Below are 25622 nucleotides of genomic sequence, written 5' to 3' on the forward strand. Positions count from 1 at the left end.
AACAGCCAGGACACTGGTTTCTTCAAGGCCAAATGTTTTCTGAGAGCATGCAACTTATTTTTTATATCTGGAAAGGGAGTAAAAGTGAAAAAAGCAGAACAGACACCAATTAATATAAGTAGAAGCAGAGGCAATAACATGCATCTTAGCACGGATTGTAAAATTTTATAATATCAGAAAGTGACCAGACTGACAATGTACTACTGTATCTGTTAATATTTATTTGTATCGGTACAAATTTTGCCAAACAGTTAAGGTAGTTTGAGTTATTTCAGTTCTCTTTTAACACAGCTAGAATAAAAATCTTTGCTTCTAAACGAACCAGATTGATGCACACTCAATCAAGATGTCTCTGCAGAAGAGCCAGCAATGTCCACTTTATATACCCTTTTTAAAGGGCAGGGGATGTTGTTTTTTAATGTCCTTGTGATTTGCATGACTAGTTTTTGTTCTTCATTCCTGTATATAAAGACTTTACAAAAGGCCTTTGTTAAACAACTTCCTTATTATTATAACAGGATGCCATTTACAATATTGTTTAGCCCACAATAAGTATTTACAGTAAAAGCTAAGTAAGCATGTTTTATTTTTACAGGTGTCTGATATTTAGCTGTTTACTTTAATTTTACATCTTATGCTTGCTTAAACATGTGTCTGTTTTTAACTTCTGCTATTAAGTTTCTACTTTATTAAAAAGACACATTTATTTTAAAACCTTGTATTTATAAAAACTCAAAACCTTTTTTTTATAAAAACATACTGCCATAATTGCTTTGGGGAAAATATTTAATGTTATATAATATCTATCATGGATATCCTCTGTTTTTAGGTTAAATAAGCCCTGTGTTTGCAAATGTTTGTTTGGGACAATAGTTCCTATTAGGATGATTAAACTTTATTATTTGAAGATGTACATAGTTTTATGTGTTTGTATTAGGTTAACAGGTTATGAGGTGTTTTGGGAATTAGTGTTTTTTGCATGAGCGTTTTCATTAAAACAAAAAGTCTTGTAAAATGTGACATAGATTCCAATGCTGCTGCTAAGAAAAACTGTATGCAAGATTAATGTCAAACATTAGTTGGTGTATGTATCACAAAAGCTGGAAATAGACAATTAAAAAAGCTGTCATATGTAATAGGTGGGAATATTGACTTCATATCTTAAGTGACACTTTCCATATTATTTTGGAATGTGACTGGTCTCATAGGTATAGACAAAAAGGAAAGAATATTTAATTATATTAAGAAATGCAGAGTGCAAATAGCAGTACTACAGGGGACGTGCAAAGAACAGAGCATGTGAATGTGATAAAGGAATGATTTCAGGATATCAGGGACAAAGAAAAAGATGAGTACTTAGATTAATTGCAGAGAAGCTCCAGTAGTGATATAAGAGGAAAAAAGATGATAAAGGCAGATTTGTGGTATAAGGGGCTACTGGCAAGGGATGAGGATTATGCTAGAATGTATTTGTATTCCACCTAAAACTGCTGTAATGGGAAAGAAAATCCACTTTCAGTGCGGCTATTACTTAGAGGTGGGAGCTGGAGTTGAATTGGCAAAATGAGGATGTATCTGGTTTGCCTAGAAGTGAAAATATAAGAAAACAGAGTAGAGTTGCGAATAAATTTATATAAAGTATTTGGTATGGAAGACATGAATTCAACAGGTGGAACTTTGAGACTATTTACGTATTATCCCCCAAGGTACAGTGAATGGGTTAGACAAGACAGAAATTATATTACACGGGAAAATGTGCATTTAATTGACGACTTTGACCCACATCCAATAACTGTTTCATATCATGTGCAAATAATGAAGATAAGCTGCAGGATAATGAAATAAAGATGAGACACTGGTGCTTCCCCTCCTACTTGTTAAAAAGAGAGAAATTAAAGGAATGGGTAATGGAAATTATTTGAGAATTATTAGGGAAGATAGAAAGTACTCAAGAAGTTATAGCTAGTGAGTGGAGTAAAATGAGACTGGAGTTTAAAAATAATGTTGAATAAATGAAAAAAGATATAGTTAAGAAGCAACAAGAATTATTTAGATGAAGTATTACTGAATAAGGGAAATCTCACAGAATAAAAAAGGTACAACTACAGAGTGAGAAAGAGAAAATAAGGGAGTACCAGGATAATATGCATGAGATAAGAAAGCTTGCTATTAAACTGTTTTTGATGACTCTGAGTGCAAAACCTTTCGGTACAATGACTTAAGCAACAGAAAGTCGATAGGGTTGTTGCCAAAATGAGGGAGCCTGTAACAACAAAAATAATCAGACATCTGAGATATTTCAGAAATGTTATGAAAATTTGTATAAAGGAGAAAAGTGGGGAAATCAAGAAAAAACACAAATTGTAATATTTAAGATGTTTAATATGGCAAGGTTAGAGGTACATGAAACTCAACAATTAATTAAGAGAGGAGAAAATGAGATAAAAATGATAATGAATAACCATTTTGCAAGAATGTCTCCAAGAAGGTGTTTCATTTGAAGCTAGGAGAAAAAGTGATAAAGACCTGGAGGATTTTGTTTAATAGTATTTTAAAAGGAGAAGCACCAAAATCCTGGAAAAAAAAGATTTGGTGGGTGCAATACGTAAAGACAGTAAAAACTCATTAGATTTAGCTTCATATAGGCCCATTTCATTTTTCTCAACTTTTGGAATACCAACATAGAACTACTCGACACAAGACACAGGAATCCTAACCAATCAGATTAGTGACATTTGGTAGCAACACTCCAGGATTTAGGGATATTAGTGGTGGTGCTGTGGTAGCGTTGTCGTCTCACAGTTAGATGTTGCCCGTTCGATTCTCAGTTAGATCGTCTTCTGTGTGGCAACGGGCGTTTCTTCATTGAAGGTTGTGCGTTAGGCCCAGCAAGCCAGCACATAAAACTGTACTGCCAATCATTAGCGGACCGGAGTTCCGCTGTGGCGACGACTAACTGGGAAAAGCCGAAAGACACAAAAATTAACAATCATTGGGATATTCTACTTGCACATGAACATTGGAATGGGGTACTCCAAGACAGATGTGCATTTTCCTACCGTAGAGGTAGAACTATCAACTCACATTTTACCCATTACAAACGCTACAATCCACCTATACAAATGCAGAAAACATTATTTGGTGATACATTAGTAGGCTGTGTCCCTTGTGGTCACTGCAGTGCATGTACACACATTTTTAAAACCAAAGAATTTACTAGCTGCAACACTTCTAAAGTGTATCAGATTAGAGTTTTTGGTAACTGCAGCAGTGACTGGTTACTCTACTTAGCTACCTGCACTTGTTCATCTTTTTTGTCAGACAAATGTCAAGACCCTTTAGACACCGCATAAGCGAACACTTAAGTGAGATTAGAAACAAAAGGATTTCCAACGCCCTTTATAAACACACTATCACACACACACAACTGATAAATTAAATTTCACCATAATAGACAAAATTCAAATGCAGAGAACTTCCAAAGCAGGTTGGCATGACATATTAAATAATAAGGAATCCTCTTGGATCATCAGGCTAGGAGCTCTATTCAGACCTGGCCTTAATGAATTAAGTTAGATTGTGACTTGGTGGTTCTGTCTAACAATAATTTAATTATTACTTATCTATTTTGGGTGTATTTCTTTAAATATTTTGATATAAAAGCAGACACTAGGATGTGCTCTGATGGAATTTTTTTGTTGCACTGAGGAAGCCTTGAATCTTCAGCCGAAACCGGTTTGCTTAGTATTCTATATGGAGTTGCCACAATAAATCCTTATTTACTTTTTTTTCTTTTTGTGCTGGATTGCTTTTTACAGTCCATTTCATTTTTAAACCATGATTATAAATTATTTGTCTATAATGGCTAAAAGAATGGCAAAGGTGTTGCCACAATTGATAGGTATGGATCAATGTGATTTTGTGGAGGGGAGATAAACATTTGCCAACATTAACAGAACCATGATCCAGAGGGAAGCAGAATGTAAGAAAATACCACTGCTGTTGGTGGGTCTTAACACTCAGAAATAATTTGCCAAAGCAAATTGAGATTTTATGAGCAGAGGAATGGAAACATTTGCATTTCCTGATACAGTCATAAGGTTAACTAGGACGATATATGAGGGATCGGAGGCAAAAATCATAGTGGGAGGGTTTCCTCTTTGATGAGATGTGTCTGAACAGAGGAAGCAGGCAGGGATGTCCTCTTTCCCTTTGTTATTTGTGTTATATTTATAACCATTGGCAAAGAAAATAAGGGACTATGAAATTCAAGGATATAACTGGTATGGTATTCAGGAAAAGTTAGCTTTGTTCGTACACATAATTTTGTATCTGAAAGAACATCTCAATGTTGTGGAATATTCTGAGACAGTTCTGTTTTTTTTTTCAAGATATAAAATTAATGAAGATAAAACAAAGGCTATAGCTGTAAACTCTGTACCCACCCATAAATTGATTCAGCAATACCCATATTTATGGATAAATAATAAAATGAAGTATTTAGGAGTGTGGGTTAAAATGGATTTTGTTATGGCAGCTAAAGATGTAAGGGAAGAGACTAAAAAGATAATACAAAAACTGAGAAACTGGAAGCTCTTGCATATGGATAGCAAGAGACATAAATTAAAAATATTTTTAGTCCCTTTAGCTTTATATTTAGGTCAAGCATATTCTTATAAACCAGGTGGAAAAGTTGTGGATGGCAGTTAATAAGGAGTGGAAGGATTTTATCTGAGAGGGGAAGATGGCAAGAGTCAAGTGGGATAAGCTGATCCTTCCAATAGAACAAGGAAATTTAGGATTACCTGATTTTAAGGGATATTTTAGAGCTGCACCATTAAGGCTCTTGTATATAACACAAGCAGAAAGCTAAAATACAGTGTGGAAAGGGATGATGATGAAGCAGGAGGGTAATTCAAGAAATACAGAAAGAGTGGGGTTTTGAAAGATGATCTTTAGGGAGAATAACAACAGTCATACAGAGTGTTATTTTCATAAAGTAGCAGAAAGTATGCTAAGAACTAAGCCAAGACAGGAATGGAGAAAGGAGGTTCTGTTGATATGGATGATTGCTAGGGCTACAGAGAATAGGCACGAAGGGGGATGGAATTTACTGGAGGAAGCTAGCAAAGGAACCAAGGTAGTGAGAACAAATAATTAGAGATTGGTAATAGAATGGGAAGAGGCCAAGAAGACCTCTGCATTATAGTGTAGAGATCACCTTCCGTATCAGTGATTGATATCAGAATATTGGCAAAGTGAAAGGGATAGGTGAATTCTAAATGAAAAGACATGCACTGGTTGAATTTTTATTTGAACATAGAACAGAAGCTGCCGTTAAAAAGGCATAATTAGTAGGGCATATAAAATAGTCAGTCAGAGGAGGTTAGAAAAGATTGGGAAGTGAGATTAGAGAAGCAATTCACAAAGCAACAATGGGAGGACAGATGTATGGCTCCCAAATATGCAACAAAATCTAGGTTTAGGATTTTTGCCTGGAAGTGTTTGGAGTCTGCATGCTGTATAAAAGTACCTATCCAAAAATGTTTTTTCTCTTTAAGATGAGAAAGGGTGGTGGGTGTAATGGGAAAGAAATAAGTACATGGGAGCATATTTTATCAGAGTGTAATGAGTTGGCAAACCTTAAACATTTCCTACAAGTACTCTGTCAAGAATACTGGGCAAGCAAATGACTGTAACTAAGGAAAATATTTTTTTGACCTGAGGTACAGGATCTGAGTTACCAAGTTATAGTAAGGGCTTGCTAAGTTTAATTCTGGTGGCCGCCAAAAAGCAATTGCTAGGAAATGGAATTCAAAGTCTAAACCGGCAGTAGCTGAAACTAACCAAAAGGAACAGGAATTGGGATCTTTAGAAAAGGCTAGGAGTAAATTGCATAGAACAATTGGAAATTGTGGCAACAGCACATGCAGAAAAAATGTTTTGGAATGGAATGTAGTTTAAGAGAAGGCAGTAATTAAACAATTTATGTAATGCTGGATTGATTATATTGTATAGACCAATATCTGTGATATATACAGTGGATATAAAAAGTTTGCACACCCCTGTTAAAATGCCAGGTTTTTGTAATATAAAAAAATGAGACCACGGTAAATCATTTCAAAACTTTTCCCACCTTTAATGTGCCCTATTACCTGTACAATTTAATTGAAAACCAAACAAATTTGTTAGGGGGAAAAATATAAAAAATAAAAAAAAATACAATAAGCTGGTTGCATAAGTTTGCACACCCTTAAGCGAATACTTTCTTGAAGCACCTTTTGATTTAATTACAGCATTCAGTCATTTTGGATACACACCTGCCATCAATTAAAGAGACTCTGATTAACCCCAAATAAAATTCAGCTGTCCTAGTAGGACTTTCCTGACATTTACTCAGTTGCCTGCTACAACAAAAGCCATGGTTCGCAGAGAGCTTACAGAACATCAAATGGATCTCATTGTTGAAAGGTATCAGTCAGGAGAAGGGTACAAACAAATTTCCAAAGCATTGGATATACCATGGAACACAGTGAAGACGGTCATCAAAAAGTGGAGAAAATATGGGACAACAGTGATGTTGCAAAGAACTTGGACATCCCTCTAAAACTGATGAAAGGACAAGACAAAAACTGGTCAGGGAGGGTGCTAAGAGACCTATAGCAACACTGAAGGAGCTGCAGGAATTTCTGGCAAGTACTGGTTGTGTACTACATGTGACAACAATCTCCCATATTCTCCATATGTCTGGGTTATGGGGTAGGGTTGCAAGACGGAAGCCTTTTCTTACACAGAAAAAACATCCAGGCCTGGCTAAAATTTGCAAAACAATACATCAAGTCTCCCAAAAGCATGTGGGGAAAGCGTGTTATGGTGCAAGGAAACCAAGGTTGAACTTTTTGGCCACAATTCCAAAAGGTATGTTTGGCTCAAAAACATCACCAAAAGAACACCATCCCCACGGCGAAGCATGGTTGTGGCAGTATCCTGCTTTAGTGTTGCTTTTCTTAGCTGGAACTGTGTCTTCAGTCAAGGTGGAGGGAATTATGAACAGTTCCAAATACCAGTCACTTTTGGCCCAAAACCTTCAGGCATCTGCTAGAAAGCTGAAGATGAAGAGGAATTTCACCTTTCAACATGACAATGTCCCCAAGCATACATCCAAATCAACAAAAGAATGGGCTTCACCAGAAGAAAATTAAAGTTTTGGAATGGCTCAGCCAGAGCCCAGACCTAAGTCCAATAGAAAATCTGTGGGGTGACCTGAAGAGAGCTGTGCACAAGAGATGCCCTCGCAATCTGACAGATTTGGAGTGCTTTTGCAAGGAAGAGTGGGCAAATATTGCCAAGTCAAGTTGTGCCATGCTGATAGACTCCTTCCCAAAAAGACTGAATGCTGTAATTAAATCAAAAGGTGCTTCAACAAAGTATTAGTTTAAGGGTGTGCACACTTATGCAACCAGCTTATTGTACGTTTTTTATTTTTTTATATTTTTTCTTCCAACAGATTTGTTTGGTTTTCAACTGAATTGTACAAGTTATAGGTCACATTAAAGGTAGAAAAGTTTTGAAATAATTTATTGTGGTCTAATTTTTTTATATCACAAAAAACTGGCATTTTAACAGGGGTGTGTAAACTTTATATATGCACTGTAATATTTGTAAGTATGAATGTGTTAATATGGTTTTACTTTTATATAAATGTATGCTTGCCTATGTTACAAGTGATAATTCAATAAATGTGTTTAAAAAAAAAAGAACAAACTTGACTTCTCCCTGTGAGTAGAAGTCCAACTTGTGGCATGTAAGGAAATAATTTTTCAGGTAACCCTGATGGATTCTACTTTAGGCAAGGCCTACCTTCTACAGGACAAGGAGCAGAATCTGACTGCCCTCTATCAAGATGTAGCAGAAAGTCCGTACTGAAAGTAAGAAATTTCCTGAGCATCTCTGCCATGTGGAATCCACCATTGTAATAGTTCCCCTGGCCAGGCAGCATATAAGGAAATCGCAATGATAGGAATGCCTGGGATCAACATTCACAGTTACTGGAGTGCACCATCCCAGAGAGTTACCATGGCTGCCTCAGACTTGGTTTTGGGGTCCTCATACTCTCCATCTCATAGTACAAGGTGCAGCATGGAGTCCAAAGGAAAGAAAGTGGCACAAAAGCATCAAAGAAATGATGGCTTTCATCAGAGACCTTGAACTTTCAACACTATCTATGTACTAGGGACTTTATGCACCACACCACTGTGGTCTGTGATGATAAACAGGGTGGAATATGTTTTTCAGCTATGTAGGCTAGCCATGCAGGCATTGTTGAAAGCATTGCAGTTTAATATGTTCCTGAGAGCCACATGTACACTCTCAAAGAAGAACTGCTGAGAAGACCAACTAAGCAAAACCTGTGCCAGTCCACACAAGTAGCTTCTGCACAGGGAAACCTTTTTAGATCTCACAAACAGCTGGGGTGTACCAAAGACAGACCTATTTTCTTTTCTCAACAACAGGCAGCTGAAAAGATTCTGCTCCAGTGCAGCACAATCAAGCTTGGGCAGTGAATGCCTTCTCCCTGAACTGGGCAGGTCTGTTTCTATATGCTTTCCTACTGTGTCCTAGCTTCTCTTCCTCTTCATGGTGCTCCAAAAGAGGGGAGGAGAGGCTTGAAATGATTGCCTATTTCTGATCTAGGCCCTTCTGGTTCTTCTGTCTTCCCGGAAAGCGAGGGAGAGACCTTTCCTGCTACCACAGCACATAACCCTTCTTATTGCAATGCAGGGAGTCCCTTGTACTTCCCAACCTGTCCATGCTGAACCTGGCAGCTTGAAGGATGTGACCTTTCTACCTTTTTGGCACTTTTACTGTAAAGATATTCTAATAATAGTAATGTTGGAGGCCAGAATACCAAGTACTACAAAGGTGTTTGTAGTTAATTGGAAAAAACTTGGCCTCTGGTAGCTAAGGGGGAACCAGTACCCATACCAGGTAGCTGTTACTGTGGCTAGTCAATATTTATCTGATCTGTTTATTTACCTTACACTTTTCTTAAAGTCCCTGTTTATCTTTCTACCTGCTTTTCTCTAGATCCCCCACTGATATTGAGACTTCAGACAAGCAATTTCTAAAAGGCATCTTGAACTTCTGCCCCCCAACAAGACGCACCTACCTAGGATCTGAACTTTTACTCAAAACATTAACCTCACCCCTCTTCAATCTGGCTGCTACTGCTCTCCCCAAAAACATTTGTAAAATTAAATTGTGCATTCTTCATCATAGTTATGTCAGAAAGAAGGGCGTCAAAACTTCAGGCCTTAATGAACAAAGAACCACATTTGATATTCCATAAGGATATGGTAACCCTGAGCACTAACCCCTATTAATGCCAAAGGTCATTGAACCAAACTCTCCAACTTCCTGTGCTTCCTCTAAGCCTCAGAACAGGAGGGAATGTCTGTTGCATTCCTTAGATGTATATAGACATTTGAGGTACTACCTGAATAGGACAAAGGTCTCCAGAAAAACAGAAAACTCTTGACAGAGGAGGATAGGTCTCCAGAAAAACAGAAGACTCTTGACAGAGGGGGATACCTTAGAATGGGATACAAAGTTACTACGTTTTTTAGGACCAAGTCAAGTATAATGTGTCCTCTAGTGGACTCCTTAGGGTGGTACACAAAGTTACAAAGTTTTTTAGGACCAGGTCAAGTATATTGTGTCCTCTAGCGGGCTCCTTATGGATATTATAAACTTAGAATGTTGATAGAATTACAGATTTTACATTAGCATGTATATTCTGAAGCTTAAGTCTGAAACTCAGACATCTGTCATTATTTTGTGACTTCAGTCCTGAATGATTTGCCAAAATACCACACATTTTATTTGGAACAGACCAAAAATAAAAGGCCAGATTCTGGACAGTAGAGAGGTATGAGCAAGTATCCAGGTGTCCTATTGCTTATACTCCCAAATCCTCTTCACAGTACCTGTTTGATTCATCCAGGACCTGTGGGGGCACAGAAATTAAAATAAAGTATGTAATCAAACAGAAGTTCTTCTCACATACATATTTGTGTGTGTGTATTTTTATAGCTGTATGTATCCATAAACACACACATCTACAAGTGCAGACATAGACATACGTGTGTGTGTGTGTGTGTGTGTGTGTGTGTGTGTGTGTGTGTGTGTGTGTGTGTGTCCACGCTCGTAAGCTTGCACATGCATATCTTAGATGATCCATTCCATCTGTGTCGACCTCAGGACTTGTCAGTTGCAGGCTACAGTTGCTTTGACATATTTAAGACTCTCCAAAGTGCCAAAACTCCTACTGTGCTCCTGTACTGCTGCATGCTTCCCCTTACCTCCAGATTTTTTTCTTGCATTTGGGTGTAATACCAAGAAGTAATCCTGGGCAAGTTATTCAGTTTGTTTTGGTGTACTTTATCTTTAAAGTACCATTTCCATTCAAATGCATTAATTTTAAGGTCATATCTTTTCTTCTTTTGTTGTTCCTTTTACCATTTCTGATAGTCCTTATTGTTTAAAATTAGATGCTGGTTTATTCCTCTCTGCTTCGGGTACCATCCTTATTGCTAGTGTGTAGTTAGTGACACTTTGTTATTTTGTTTTTCTGCTGTTGTAGCAGTTTTATTACTCAGTTTTTGATATGTGAATTGTTTGTTCAATTGACTTTACCTTTGGGTAAGACTTAAGATTTTACAAATGTTTGAAACATAGACATAATATTTTTTCTCCAGACACATGCTTTTGCATTGTGAGCTTCAGAGTAGATCATCTTTAGGCAAAGTTTAAGATCTGTTAGATGTTTGATTCCCAATGTTTGTAGAAATACATAAACAAGTCAATTTTAAAAGGCTTGTTACTCTTAGATGCCACTGGCTCCAAACACAGGAAGGAAAAAGAGAAAAGGAAACTTGAGGATGGTGGGATCCCAAGGAATCAGGCAGGTATTCCCTTCCTATGGAGAAAGCTTCCATGTGGAGATTCCCCTTGCCAGGATATTTCTTTGTTGACCTTTTAAGAGCAGCCGGGAGCTAATGGATTTAACAGTTAGATGTCTATGACCTGCTCTGCCTGCAAGAAACCTCAATAGATTTTTTTGTTCGTAAGAATTATCTTGATTTTAGAGTGTATACTTTCTTCTTTGGTATCAGTGTATTCATTGAGTTCTCTTTACAGTCTCTTACTTCATATTGACTGGGAGAAAGTGATAAGGTCATGGGTGAAGGCACAGATGGAGTTAGGCATCCTTTCTTTTCCCTGTATTTCTAGGGTGGAAAGAGAAAGTCACTTCCTTAGATCTTCTACTGCTCCTTCCCCAAGCCCTGTTTCTGTACTTGGTGCTTCAGAGCCAATAGTATACTACTGATTCCTCCATTCATACTGGTAAAAGCCCTGGCAATGATGCTGATGATATCTTTTGCATCCTAGATGTTGATGGGTAGGTGCCATTTTCAGTTCTGATACCTTTGTTAGGGTTGCTGTCAATGTTGACCACAATGGCATTCAACACCTTGTCACCAAAGTCTTCTGCAACATCATCCTCTGCTCTGGAAGTTGGCACTGTCCTTTTGGCTTTAAGTACCTTGGTAATGATATTGAGGAGCCTGATGGCTGCTCTATGCTGACTGTTTCAGTGCTGGGATCAGAAATTGATGTTGAGACAATGCAGAGAGCTGATGGACATGCCCCTGGATTCAGCACCATCTTATTCCCCTCCTCAGTATGTCCCTCATTTTAGTGTTTTTTCTGTTGTGTATGTGTGACACCGGGGGGTGGGGGTTATATTTAACAGAGCCTGATTGGACATGGTTAGAGGCTCTTGAAGAACTTTTTTCCTTTCATTATTTGAAAGTAGAGGAGTGCCCATTTATGCCAGGACTTCGCTGTTTTGGATGTTGTCTTTTGAGGTTTCTGTGTCCAGAATATTTGTGGAGCAGCTTTGATTCAGCACCTTGCGCCTCCACTAATTACCATAGCACACGGATCTCTTGGTGAACTGAGTATGTTTTAGCAGAGTTGTTTGCATTTCCTCCTTTTTAGCATATCTGCTTGGAAATTGTACAGCAGCAGAAACATTCTAGCTGAGACTGAAGAAGTTAGGTTGTACTGTAGATACGCACCATAATGTCATAACTTTAAAATCATCCAAGCCTGTAGTGCACCTACTTATCAACCTTTCCTCATAGTGAAAAGGAACAAGAATATTAATTAGTGTGTTTTTTTCCTTCAGATTCCCTCATTATGTTATCTAGTGTGGATAGCTGCTTCTGTTCATAGGCTTCCTTGACATTAACATCAGAGACCTTTCAAGTGCTGTGCCATAGCCAGCTATAAGTTTGTCAAAAAAAAAAAAAACTTAGTTGGTGTCTTCTGCCAGCATAATGACTGGGCTCTGTTTAGTCCCTTGACTTCTTAGTTAATCTGTTTATGCTAACTACTTATTCACTCCACAGGTTCTAAAGGAGGCATGCTTTTCTGTATGTGAGAGAAATGCCTAACAGAATATGCGTGGATGCTGTTGGCTTTGTGAGGTAGAAGTGTTAAAGCTTTGAATGTGAACCAGTGAACCCACATTGGAGTGGTAGCCCAGATGCTAGAGGAATATAAAGTGTGGGCTGGGAATGAGTGGGTGATGCTGACTAACCCATCTTGAGTGGCGCAAGGCAGTCTGATTGTTACAATAGTAGGTTATCTGGCATACAACAGTTGACTGAAAATATCTGCTTGGTCCTGCAAGGTCAGTGAGTGTACCCTCTACAGCTTATGTTTGTGGGTGTGTGTGTGTGTGTGTGTGTGTGTGTGTGTGTGTGTGTGTGTGTGTGTGTGTGTGTGTGCAGCATCTGAGTAACTACTGCAGGCCACTTGGGGAGGGTTAGGTATTGCACAGGAATGCTTTTGAACTCTGTACCATGAAGTTTACAGCTCACTTTTGTTGTTGTTATGTCTTCAGCTTAGAGACAACTGGGAATCCATCTCTCAGAATAGGAAAAGTTAGATTGAGACAACACTGATCCGTTGGCTGCAGTGATGGTTTGCTTTACCCTAAGGACTAGGGAAGCTTGAAAGAAACAGAACTGAGCATAAACCATCTTCATGCCTGCCTGGATGGTTGCACCCTCCAGTTGGCTGTCACCCCAGTTAGCAGAGGACCCCCATTAGCTTATTCAATTTGACTCAAGATGTGTTAGGGTAGTAGGCAGACAGGAAGGCAAAAACTAATGTTAAAAAATGCCAAGGTTTGATTTGCAGATGGCATCTCTTCTAGGGTAGATCAGTCAGCATTTTGGAGACCATTAAGGAAGGCTTCAGCCAAAAAGTCACAGAAGCATCTTGCCATGAATGAATTTGGAAGCGATGTTAAACGTTTTGTAGTATTTACATAAATAGGTTAATGGTTGCTGAAGTACTCTGCTTCTCCTGACAGATAATGCTGTTGTCCAATCAGCAGATACATTTGTTTCTGTCCTCAAGTTGGTACATGTTGGAAGTCTGATTAACCATAGATTTTGTGCTGTGTTGGTTTAAGTACCACAAAGTGGATATAATGGTAGAGAGAGTTTTGCTTGAATTCATCATACACAAATGTGTAGTAAAAAGAAAAAAAATAGTTGCATGTGACTTTGCATTTTTACATTGGCCATTTGAAATAGTTTGCTTTCAATAGGGTTCATAGGTGTATACTAGATTAATGATCACTGGGGCCTTATAAGTCTAGCCAAGCATCCCAACTGTATCCCTCAAGTTGTGTGTGCCTTAAAGGTTATTTTTAAGGGTTATACATAAGCTACGGCAAGATTTGCAGGTTGTCTCAGTCCATTGGAGATACAGGTGCTAGACCTGGGGTGTATTTGCCAGTTCCCATCTATTGGCTCGGGTTTCTCTTGAATAGAGTTAAGGAAGAGCTCTAATTCACGTAGATGGGAAGCCTGTTAAACAGGAGAATTATCTGAGAAAAAAATACCTGTTCCTCCAATATGTCCTATTTATGTAGCAAAGAATGTTTAAAATCCTTAGATTGAGTAATTCTAATATTTTGCAGATATGCAAGAGGCCCAGCAGAGTGGGATCCAAGGATGCCTGCCATAGATCGCTTCCCAACAGTCTGTAGGAAATGGATTATAGAAATAGGGCTTTGAGATGAGCTGCATAAGATATGCTGTTTATGACCTGTATTATTTTTGTGAGGAACCTCTGTGGATGTTTCAGTTGTTATATGTGCCTGGTCAAGTACATACCGAAGGAGACATTGAACTCAATGATGGACCCGATGAATGGCAAATAAAGTGCAACAATGACTTCCTTGGACCTAGGTCCACTGTCCTTGCTTATAACTTGAGCAACATAGAATGATTTAATTACTACCCTAGACACATGGTTGAAAGCCAGATTGCTTTCTACATTCATACCCACATCCCTGGAGTACAGGTTCTACTCTTAGGGTGCCTTCAGCAGTTCTAATTCAACATTTAGCTCTGTTAGCTGCCTATCTAAAGTTTGATCACTAACAGTGAGAGTCTTGGCATTTCAAAAATAATTTGTGATTCTTGCAGAAAAACAAATTCTGAAACTTGCTGTTGCAGCTTTCAAGCATTTTTTTCATGGCACAAAGCCCCTCCCCCCCCAAAAAAAAAAAAACAAATATGGAGGGCACCCTGCCCAGACACACACACACACATAACTGCTACCTCTCTACTAACTCTGAGAGTAATGTGTTAACTGTAGCTCTTAGCATTAAGGTTACTCTGAAGTACTGCAGCCTTGGGCTTGATAATATATTATTGTCTTTCACACTTGTAGTTCTGCTCCAGTAAGGATCACAGTTATGGTCTTCAAAATGTCAGTAGGCACTCTTCCATATCCATTTATTTGTATCCTGTTTTTCAGGGCAATGCAAAATTAAGTATGGTAATGACTCATTTGATAGCCAGCTTGAATAACTTTCTGCTTTTGTTGTCCTGCCAGGTACTTTGATTTTTACATTTTGATAGAACTGCTGGGTTACTAAATATTTGAATTTGGAAATGCTACAGCTCCATTTCTGTCTTTGGTCTATACATACCGTGCTCCACAGACTTGCTCAGTGTTTCTTTTAATGTCTTCCTGTCACAGTTTTCTCTCTGTTCCTTTTCCATTCCTCTGTCTCTTTGTACCCATTTGAGACAAAGCCTTTGATAATGGAGACTGTATGACCTTTTAAATGCCCATGAACTTTGTTCATGTCCTCTACCTTAGTTTGTCCTTTTTTAATATTCTTGTCTAATCCTAACTATTTTCTCTCCTATTTCTGACTTATTTTTATCCTCCTCTGAGATAGAAGTATGCTGAGGAAGAGCTCAGCATTACACTGATCATAGCACCATTACTGACGATTGACTGCTGATGGTTAGGCCCATGATTAGGTGCCATTTCCTCCAGTAAGCCAACATTTGAAGCCTAATTTGGGCTGAAGCAGTGCTAATGATACATAGGAAGATCTACAGTTGTGTAAGTATGTAAATCCTCTTTGTTGCTTCTGTTGTGATTTACAGTATTGATTACAGTTAGTATTCTGAGGCAGATGCCTCACCTTTCTTTTTCTTATTTTTAGTACACATTTCCATGTTTTTGAGCTAACCAGACAGCTGCCTCGGTTTTCAGCTTATGCCCTGTGCAGTCCAGATTCTGTTGCCGTACCACAAAGCTATGTCATTTTCACAATCAATGAAAGGGTGCAGAGGGTGAGTTTCTTTTTCATTATTTTTTTATAATAAATCAATGCTTCCTTAAATTTCTTGTAATAAATACGTTGCAATTGTGACTGGCTAGTGTAGATTTGCATTTTGTCAGTTTGTCTCGGCTTCCCTCCTGTTTTAGAACTTCACCAAGTCTCCATTGATTTATAAAGACTTACCTTTTCACTTTATCTCTTTCAAAGTTTTATAGGGTAAGAAAATGCTGTTTGGACAGAAAAGGGTCTCTTATTGGTCTAAACTGGATGTCAAGCATTTGTGTGTTGAACTAATTTCTGTTACCAGTTAAATGTCTGACATTAGCAGTCAGTGTACCCTCTGCCTTTATAAACATGATTTTAATATGATTAGTATGGGATCCATTCTGTTTTTTCAAACATTGTATAAACTTCTCCTTAGGCAGTCAGACAAGCTAATGATAGCAGCTCCTGTGTTGGAAGTAATACTGCACATATATTAAGTGTAATCTACTCATAACAGCCCTCATATTTGCATATGCTTCAGAATTTAAATTGTGTTTCAGAAGGTGAGCCAGTCATCATCGTGGTCTAGCACACTAGTGAGCCTAAAACGAGTGTCTAATGTAACATGGAGCTGATGAATAAGTGTCCACAAAGGAACTTTCTGAAAGGCTAGAATGACTGCTTTATTTGCTTTTGCCATTTCCATTGAAATACTCTCTGGTGTTATGTAATATGGCTTACAGTTCTGAATACACATGGATGTGTGTATATACAAGTATGTGTGTACATATGTATGTGTATATGTACACAGAGAGGGAGAGAATGTTTGTGTATGTAAACATACATGTGTGAACACAAATCTGTGTGGGCACAAACGTACATACATTACTTATACATGTGTGTATATGTATAGATGTGTGTAAATATATATATATTATATATATATATATATATATATATATATATATATATATAAATATGGATCTAGGACATTTCGCCGAAAACACTTTTATATGTTTATATGTATATATATGTGTGTGTGTGTGTGTGTGTGTGTGTGTGTGTGTGTGTGTGTATATATATATATATTGTAAATACATTGGACACATGCACCTGTGCTTCACACTCTTCCCTGCCAATTCCATTCCACATTCTGGCATTCTGTGCGTTCTGACGTCCTGGACAAGCTGGCAATCAACAAGGTGCTACAAGGATGGCCCCAGCTGCCAAGGGGTGTAGTCCACTGCAAATACATACATAAACTATGTTTTTTTGTTGAATCGCAACACAAAGGAATCACTGTACACTTATATGATCTGCTATTTAACTGATGGACTGAGTAGTACATGTTACTTGCATAAGTAGGATGAATGCCCGAGTCTGTGTACCCACTGATATTCTGCTCACTATCGTCCATCCAGATGCCCTCACGACACTCGTCCTGCTCCATAAACGATGTGTTCTGCTATTAATCCAAAATGAAAAGAAATAACAGTTAGACACTGATGTATGCATCTCTATCCAGTTATGTATACACACCCTTGACTTTTGATGAATGTGTCACAGCTCACTAGTCAAGTGCCTTCTTCTCACCATGGGACCATACAGAATATTTTCCCAAAGTAGTGGTAATTTGCACCCAGGTTGATGTCACTTCATCTTTCAAATACACATTATTTGCATGAGCCCTTCACACCAGCCCGATCCTACAGACCCTCCTGTTTCAATTATCTCTACTGAAAAAAGCACATTACAGGCAAATGTTAGTGACAGGACATTTAACCCCTAACTTTGGATTTGGTTCTGCTTTAACAGTGCTTTCATGGTTTGTGTCATGACAACATCCATCCTGTAAATGCCCACCTTAATGACATCATACTACTCATACTTCCAAGCCTGTGTGTGGCGTAACTGATGTTCGCTGAGGTGTACAACTGTTAGTCTAATGCACAGCAGTTATTCACATATTTTCCAGTTATCTACTCTTGAAATTACACAATATAATTTCAGTACAAATGTAATTATGCATTGTAAATAAAGCCTTAATTGTACACCATCATGCTCAAATTGCAAAATGAAGTGCATAGGCTACTTTCAAGTGTACTTTTGACTGATGCAACCTATTTGATTTACCTGCATAGTACTGCTTCTGGATGGCTCCTCCAAATGCTGTTGTACGGGCTGTGGTTCTGACAGAAGTTCTTCCACAAGCTGGAAAATAAATGAAAAAAATATCTTGTACAAAATTGTAACCTTCAATTAACATTTGCAAGTGCATGTACAACAGTAATCTTTGTGCACATCACTGATGTAGTACAAATACAATCCAGTACTTAAGACCCTTCTCTGTATTCCCACCTAAATTTAGATTACAGATAATGTTGTGTTATTGCACATGAACTTCACTATGTTACTCTCAAGGGACATCTCCATTGCAGTGACTATATACAACCCTCGTATTGCTTAATGGTTTATAACCTTAATTTCCTCTCAAGTGACATCACCCTTAACATAACTATATACAACCCTCATATTGCTTAATGGGTTATAACCTTCATTTTCCAATATTGCACTACTGTCCTGACATCATTTAATAGAGAGTTTTAAAAGCATACATACCTTTTGTCGCATATTCCGATCGATACGTTGCACTGAAGTATTCTGTATGCGATTGTTACCAAAGTCAAAGAGTGTTGGAAGTACATTGACCTTCAAAATACGATGAGGTCTACGTGGTTTCAGGTTTTCTGACATTAATTCAAATCGATAGTCCAGCTCAAACATGTCTTCTTCAAAATGACGTGAACATAAGTAATGCTTTGGGGAATTGCTCACAATCTCTTCCTTAACAAATTTTCGAATGTCACCAACATCAGTTCCCCATCGACGCACCCACAATGTGCACTGTTGTATATTGCGTGGAAATCTGTGGAATGACATGCCTTCGGGCATGTGACCTATTCGGGTCTGGCAGCCATAGGCCAAGCACCGCGGCATTCTTACCAATCCTTGTGGAGAATAGTGATGAACCTGAAAAAAAAAAAAAAAAAAAAGAAGACAAGAAAAGAACATGCAGTTATTGATTGAAATGTTTCACAGAAATCTCCTGTAATACAGTACATATCTGCTGCATCAAAGGCCTTTTATTCAAAATATATTTCAGTGCTACAGTGCAACATATAGCTATCTGTAAATAGAAATAAAAACTTGACTTTGATCTGTGCACACTTCTCCGAAAAAGAATGCAGTGGCACTGATTAAAAATAGTTTAACAAAAGATTCACTTTGCCTGTGCAAGTATGCATGCAATACATGCTGTTAGATGCATAGTCAATTTTTACTAGGATATCGGACAATTCCATATTTACCATTCCAGTACATCTGTCATTGACAGTCTGCCTCAAATAAGGATAAGACCAAACAATTTCAAAAGAATCAAAAATTTTATTGCCATACAAAAGCACATGACATGACATGTTACACTTTTATGTATCCTTACAGCAGAGAATCATGATCATCTGCTGTCCTTTTCAGATACTGAATTGTCATTCCAGTACCTTTACACCTATGTATTTCAGTTACTCAGGGTATACCCATATCCCTTCGGAAGGCAGGAAGCCAACATATTCATTGTCATCTGCAGGAAATTGTTGATGTATACGTGAGACTACGCATGCCAGAATGACAACTCTGTTCCCACGTCCCAGTCTCCGGTTTTCAGAAATCCATAGCACATATGCCCGGTATGCCACCATGCGGTATAACCTGTGAAATCACGACAAATTGTTTATCAACTTACACCTCATCATGCATTAATCACAATTATCATGAATCAGTACTTTCTCCCATTCCTAGGTAGGAGTATGTAGTTTTACACGTGTGTGGGCAAACTGCAGCATACATTGGCCAACATATAACTGTTTAATAGCACAGGAATCATGATTATGGATAATCTACTGCTCACAAAGTTGTAATGTGGCTTCATTTTTACACCTTTCGCCATTCAACTCCCAATGTGTCAGCACAAACTACTCATTTTGCTATGGCAGCCAGAAAGCAAGTAAACATGCTCTACTATGGCTACAAAAGTCAACCACAAAGTAATTAAACATGCTTTTGTCTGGTCTCAACACTTAAACTGCACATAAATGGTGGTGTTTGAAAAACTAATGTTCATACTGTGCAAGGTAAGATCTACCACCCACTTCAATTTCTGCTGAGAGGATCTCCATGCTGTAACAGCAACCCTCTTGCAAATTCCTTACTGATCCCTTACCTATTGGTCCACCGTATGTTGCATGATCGCCTTCTAACGTAGTGCATTGCACACAGAACCAGTTTCAGTACAACACGGGGTTTGGCACGCCATTTCAAAGTCGATGTGATCAGTGATGCACAGGGGCTGGAAGGAGATTTCAAGTTGTGCAATTTTACCACATGCTCGATGGGACGATACACAGCAGTAGCATTCATGAGGAGTGTTCATTAGAACACACTTTTGACAAGTGCACCAACTCATGCTCTTTGTATTCGCTTCATGTGCTTCAGTATCACTGCTTTCACTGCTACCTCGGCAGTGATTTGGTCTTAGTTCTCCTGGGGCATATTCTGGCTCAAAACTGAAAGAGACTGGACCCTGCATATTCATCATGATAACGTCAAAAACTTCTGTGAAATGCAGAAAGCAAAACATTGTCCAGTAAAACATGACATCAGTCCGGTAGCAGAACATAGATGCATGCATTTGACAATTTAAAACATACCTCATTTGTAGCTGGCGCAGGGGTCCATGACATGGGTCATGTGATGCAGCTTGTGACAAAAGTTTTACATACTCTGCAAGTCTAGGCATAGACAAGTAGACTGCGTCTATAGTTTCACTTCACATTTTGCGAATACATGTAGTGACCACACAGCACAATTCAGATAGTTATACTAACACTTTGACCTTGAAACACTAACAACACTCAGCTGAGGGTGACTTACTGACATACTCGTACTGCAGCAAAAATCATTTTTTTTCTGTTCTAAAGTAGTACTTCATGGAGTAAACCCTAAAAGTTGCACCACAGCTTTCCTTGGCCCCACCACATTAGCCGTGACTACCGAGAGACCCAAGACTACATTACGTGTTTTTTATATTAGACATGTTATGAAGGCTGTGGCTACGTCACATTGATGTGTACTGACCGATGGACTGAAGACTTGTGACACTATAGACAAACACCTACATTAATCAGTACAGTCACACATGATCCTGAATGCTTTGCCAGCACATTTATTTAACATAAAGGACACTTGTGCAGCTTTGTTTTTGCAAACAGTACAGAGTCTCTCAACTGACAAATAAATCAAGTCCACTGTCACTAAGGTGAATGCTGTCATAACGGTATAACTCTGGGAACCGACCTTTTATGGATGTATGGTGAATCACAGATCCTTTGCACAGCTCCATCTGTCCCCACATAAAGCTATTGTGCAGTCTTCGAATTTTCTCAATGGCCTTAATGCTACGTGCACCCTTCCAGTCCAACCTTTGTATGATATCTGACCATATGATATGCATTTTAGGCCACCATGTAAGCAGTCTATAGAAAATGTGCATGATTTCCCCTTTCAGATCAACAAGAGGGCATGTGGTTAGGTCATTTCCACCCAGATGCAGTATTACAATATCTGGTTCTTCACTGCAGACATATTTCTCACACAGCAGGCATAGCAGACCTTCCCAGCGCAAGCCTCTTTTTCTGACCCAGGACACCATCATTTCGGACTCACTTTGCCACAGATTTTGTGCTCCTATTTCAATAGCTCTTTTTGATGACCAGTGCACATAAGAATGGCCACATATCCACACCTGGAGAGGTCTCTGAGGGATACCTAGACCAACACAGATGAAAGGATTAACAACCCACTACTGCGAATATTACACTCCCAGCATTAAAAAACTGAAACCACCACAACACACACTGTATATAATACCGACCTTCCATCTGCAGGCCTTGATGCACTGTGCATTTGTCTGGTTCCATCACAGTACCCACACTGAAATTAAAATGAATACTGTTACAATGCATTCTGTAAGTATGTCCATGACAAATTATGCCGTACCTTTAGTGGCACACTGCGTTGTCAATGCAGACATGCACTCTGATCACTTACAGTTAATACATGATGCATTCCTACACATGAAAATGATTAGCTGATGTCACAACGCTGACAGTCAAAATCAGAAACCCAAACACCAACCTCATTCAAAGCCTGCAGTTACACACTGCATCCCACAGTAGTAGTAATCTGGTAACGCCACAAGTAACCATTTATCAACAGTAGATCAGTCACGGCCAGTTTTAAATCACTGGTGTCTGCTACAGCCAAAGCACTGTCTCATCTCAACGAGTAAGTTAATGAAATATGAGTCCATATGTATGCAGTCAGCTTTTTACGTTGGATCCTGATCATGCATGCCTACTGCATAGTTCTAAAAGATACTCCGTAGTCACATTAAACTGACAGATGTCTCAGCACACGCATTAACACACGCTCGTATGGGTGTCCGCTAATGTGTACACACACACAGTGTTGGGGGGCCATGTACATCAGGACATATAGACGTTTGCAATACAGGAATAAGAAATATTGTTTTCACATAATTTAAATACAGGAGTTGGCATAAAGAATATGATGACATGTTAAAGATAAATCTTGGTAGTCACCTGATGTGGCACTGGAATCTGAAAGACATTTATGTGGTGTTAGAGCTTCAAAGCAATATGGAGATATTTGGAGACCTATTACGGAGATAGTAGTCTTAAGTCTATCTGACAATTTTCTAGGTTATTTCTATTACCCACTGCCTGCTAGACATCACCCGTCCTGTAATAAACCCGCTTCCACCACTGGTGGAGATAAGCAAAAGCACCAACAATCTGCATCGGCAAACTGAGTATTCCAAAAACATCGTACCAAAATCACTTTTTGAGACTTTTTACATGGAAAAGCCTTCCACACCCTCCTATGTAGGTGGCAAAACCACACCCACAATTTATATATACCAACTCCATCATTGCACAAAAATTATGTTACCACTCATTCAATCAGGTGTGCATTACTAGTAACTGCATTAATCAATGTGTTCAAAAGTTCACAAGACAACATAAGTACTACTTGACAAGTGTCACACTTTCACCTGATAATAATTGGTCCATTACTTTACACAGCTATAAGTAGTTATTCCAGTAACATGCTAGTTATAATCTGTGCAGCATATGGGGTTACTTGTTCAAGCTCTTTTGCATCACACATAACAGACTCATTTGCACAAAGCTTTTCAGGAATACATAACTGCACATTTGACACACATGATATTCTTTCAGACCCAGTTATGATCAGTAGCTGCAAATGGACTGGCAAGGAACACTTCTTGCTTAGCTTGCAAACAGATGTATACACATGGTAGCCATACTCTAGCAAACAAGGTGCAAAAAAGATGACCTAAGTTAAATAATAAATGGGTCTATTCAGAAGAAAGGAAGAGCCCAGCAGAGTAAACAGACTGCTATCATCATTTATCAATGTCCCTCTTGGGCAAAAGATTGTCTCAGACATTGGGATGTAAAAAGTGGTACAGGAGGGTTACGGGGGCACTGGAGGTAAAACCTCTTTCCTTTCTACCACAGCAACCAAAGGAAATATCATCAGGTTGAGCCTTATTTTGCATAAGGAGTTGGAGAACCACTGCCTCAAAGTCAAAGTGGCAAAAGGCTTCATTTCAGATTGTTTTTGGTATCAAAGAAAGAGGTGTCTTGGAGACCAGTAGCACATCTTTGATTCATAAACATGTATGTCATGGTCACTTCCCAGTGCCTTCTCTTATTAACCAGGTCAACTTGTGCAATCCGAGGTAATGTAGTGACTGCCTGATGTACACCTAAAAACCCTTGACTCTTACCAAACCGACACTCAGACTTGCAAGAGATGCAGTTATATATACAAATTGTAAACCACATAGTATCGAGGCTAGCTAACACTAGCTGGTCAAGAACAGAAGGTCAACACTTGCAGCACACCACAGGGAACACAGCCCTCCAGAACACACACCAGCACTGCCTTCACATAAAAACACAAACCAAACACCCACCTTTGTGCAGGCTCTCAATCAATATCTACCCAGAAATCAGTGCCCTACAAGGCAGAAATACACTCAACCACCACAACACAACAGTAATCACGAGACACATTACTCTCCAAACAGTGTGTCATGCAACCAAAGCCCCCAAGGCACAAAAACACACCCGACAACGCTGGTCATAGGTGACTCAATAGTGAGGCACACTGATGACCGATTCACTCCATTGAATAACGATAAGGTAACAGCCATCTGCCTGTCAGGGTCTATGATACACCACCTAACACAACCACTAAGGGCCCTCAACAGAAAAATAAATGATTCTGTCATTCTACATGTGGGTCTGAAGGGGAGGGCATGCCTGCTCAACTTGGTTGACTTCTTTGAGTTAGTCACTAGAGGTGTGGATGAAGGCCAGGTGGTTCATGCACCCTACCTTCATCTGGCCAAGGCCTTTGATACCATTCCCCACTTAGGAACTGACTTCTCTGAAGTCCAGGACAAGAGCAAGGGACTCTGGCTGACAAAGCTGTTAGATATTAACTCGCCAAGTGATATTGACATCTTACAGACAGGCCTCACTGAGACCAACGACTGTTGTCAGAACCATGCTCCATTTGGCATGTACCTCACCAGACACCTGCAACAACTGGATATGCCGCAAAAGTACCTCATAAAGAGGATGCTATGACTTCAAAACTTGGCCTATATGGACAGACTCAAAAAAACTCCAGCTATTCTCTGTTCATATCGCCTACTTAGAGGCGATCTCCGCTTGACTTAGTAAGCCATGTGTGACGCAGCTCTGTTGGAAATGAAACATTTAAAGGAATGCCAATCCCTCCACACCACATGCTCCAGAGACCTTAACCTTAGGTCCCCTATTCTTTTCCTTATTTATTAACAATCTACACATGAACATACCTCAAGCCGCCTGCATTCAATATGCAGATGACTCCACCTTAATCTGTGCAGCCAAGAATATAGCCTCTCTCCACTCCCTCACCCAAACTGTTTTTCATAATGTTGAAAACTGGTTTATGCAACACTGCCTCCTCCTAAATCCCAAAAAAACAAAACTACTGCTTTTTACTCCAACAAATAAATCACCTAATCCATTCTTCTCTGTAACCTCCAACAATGGTACCAACATAACCCCAGATACAACAACCTGCCTACTAGGTGTAACAATTGATAATTGTCTCGGCTATGATGACCACATCAACTCCACCATAAAGTCTGTTAGCAAAAAACTTGGTACCCTCTATAGAATTAAACCCTTCCTTACCCCTTCTGCAAGGAAAACTATTGCCCAGACCCACCTCATTTCCACCCTTTTCTATGCCTCTGTTATATATACTAACCTATCCAAAAACAACCTCTCTAAACTCTCCACCTGTTATAATAGCATAGCTAGATTCATTACATGCTCCCCCGTTAAAACTCACCACTGCCTCAACCTCAAACAACTTGAATGGCTAGAATTGCAAAACCATATACTCTGTCAACAATTACTTATTACTCAAAAGATCCTATACCACCCTAACAACACCCCTATCCTCACTAATCTAATTACACCATATAGAAATCTAGCTACACTACGCTCTGCTAATACGCTTCTAGTTTCCTCAATTAAAGCTAACAACAAAGCCAGTGATTCACTTTTCTCAAACACTGCAGGAAAAACTGGAATCAGCTTCCTTCTGAGTTCTCAACCCTTGCTTCTACTTCTCTATATAAAAAACATCTTAAAGAACATCTGAAAAATTATTGGCTTTG

General features: G+C 38.9%; 1 protein-coding gene across 1 annotated transcript in view; it reads left to right on the top strand.

The window, feature by feature from the left end:
- Positions 1-25622, top strand: part of BBS2 (Bardet-Biedl syndrome 2) — a 1992563-nt gene that overhangs the window by 1440137 nt on the left and 526804 nt on the right. The window contains exon 12 of the mRNA XM_044079541.1: positions 15611-15740. Within this exon, the coding sequence (XP_043935476.1) occupies positions 15611-15740 (130 nt within the window). The remainder of the gene's footprint in view (positions 1-15610; positions 15741-25622) is intronic.

This window comes from Protopterus annectens, chromosome 8.part0, assembly GCF_019279795.1.
Source record: "Protopterus annectens isolate FY-2018-M chromosome 8.part0, PAN1.0, whole genome shotgun sequence".
NCBI classification, from domain to species: domain Eukaryota; kingdom Metazoa; phylum Chordata; order Ceratodontiformes; family Protopteridae; genus Protopterus; species Protopterus annectens.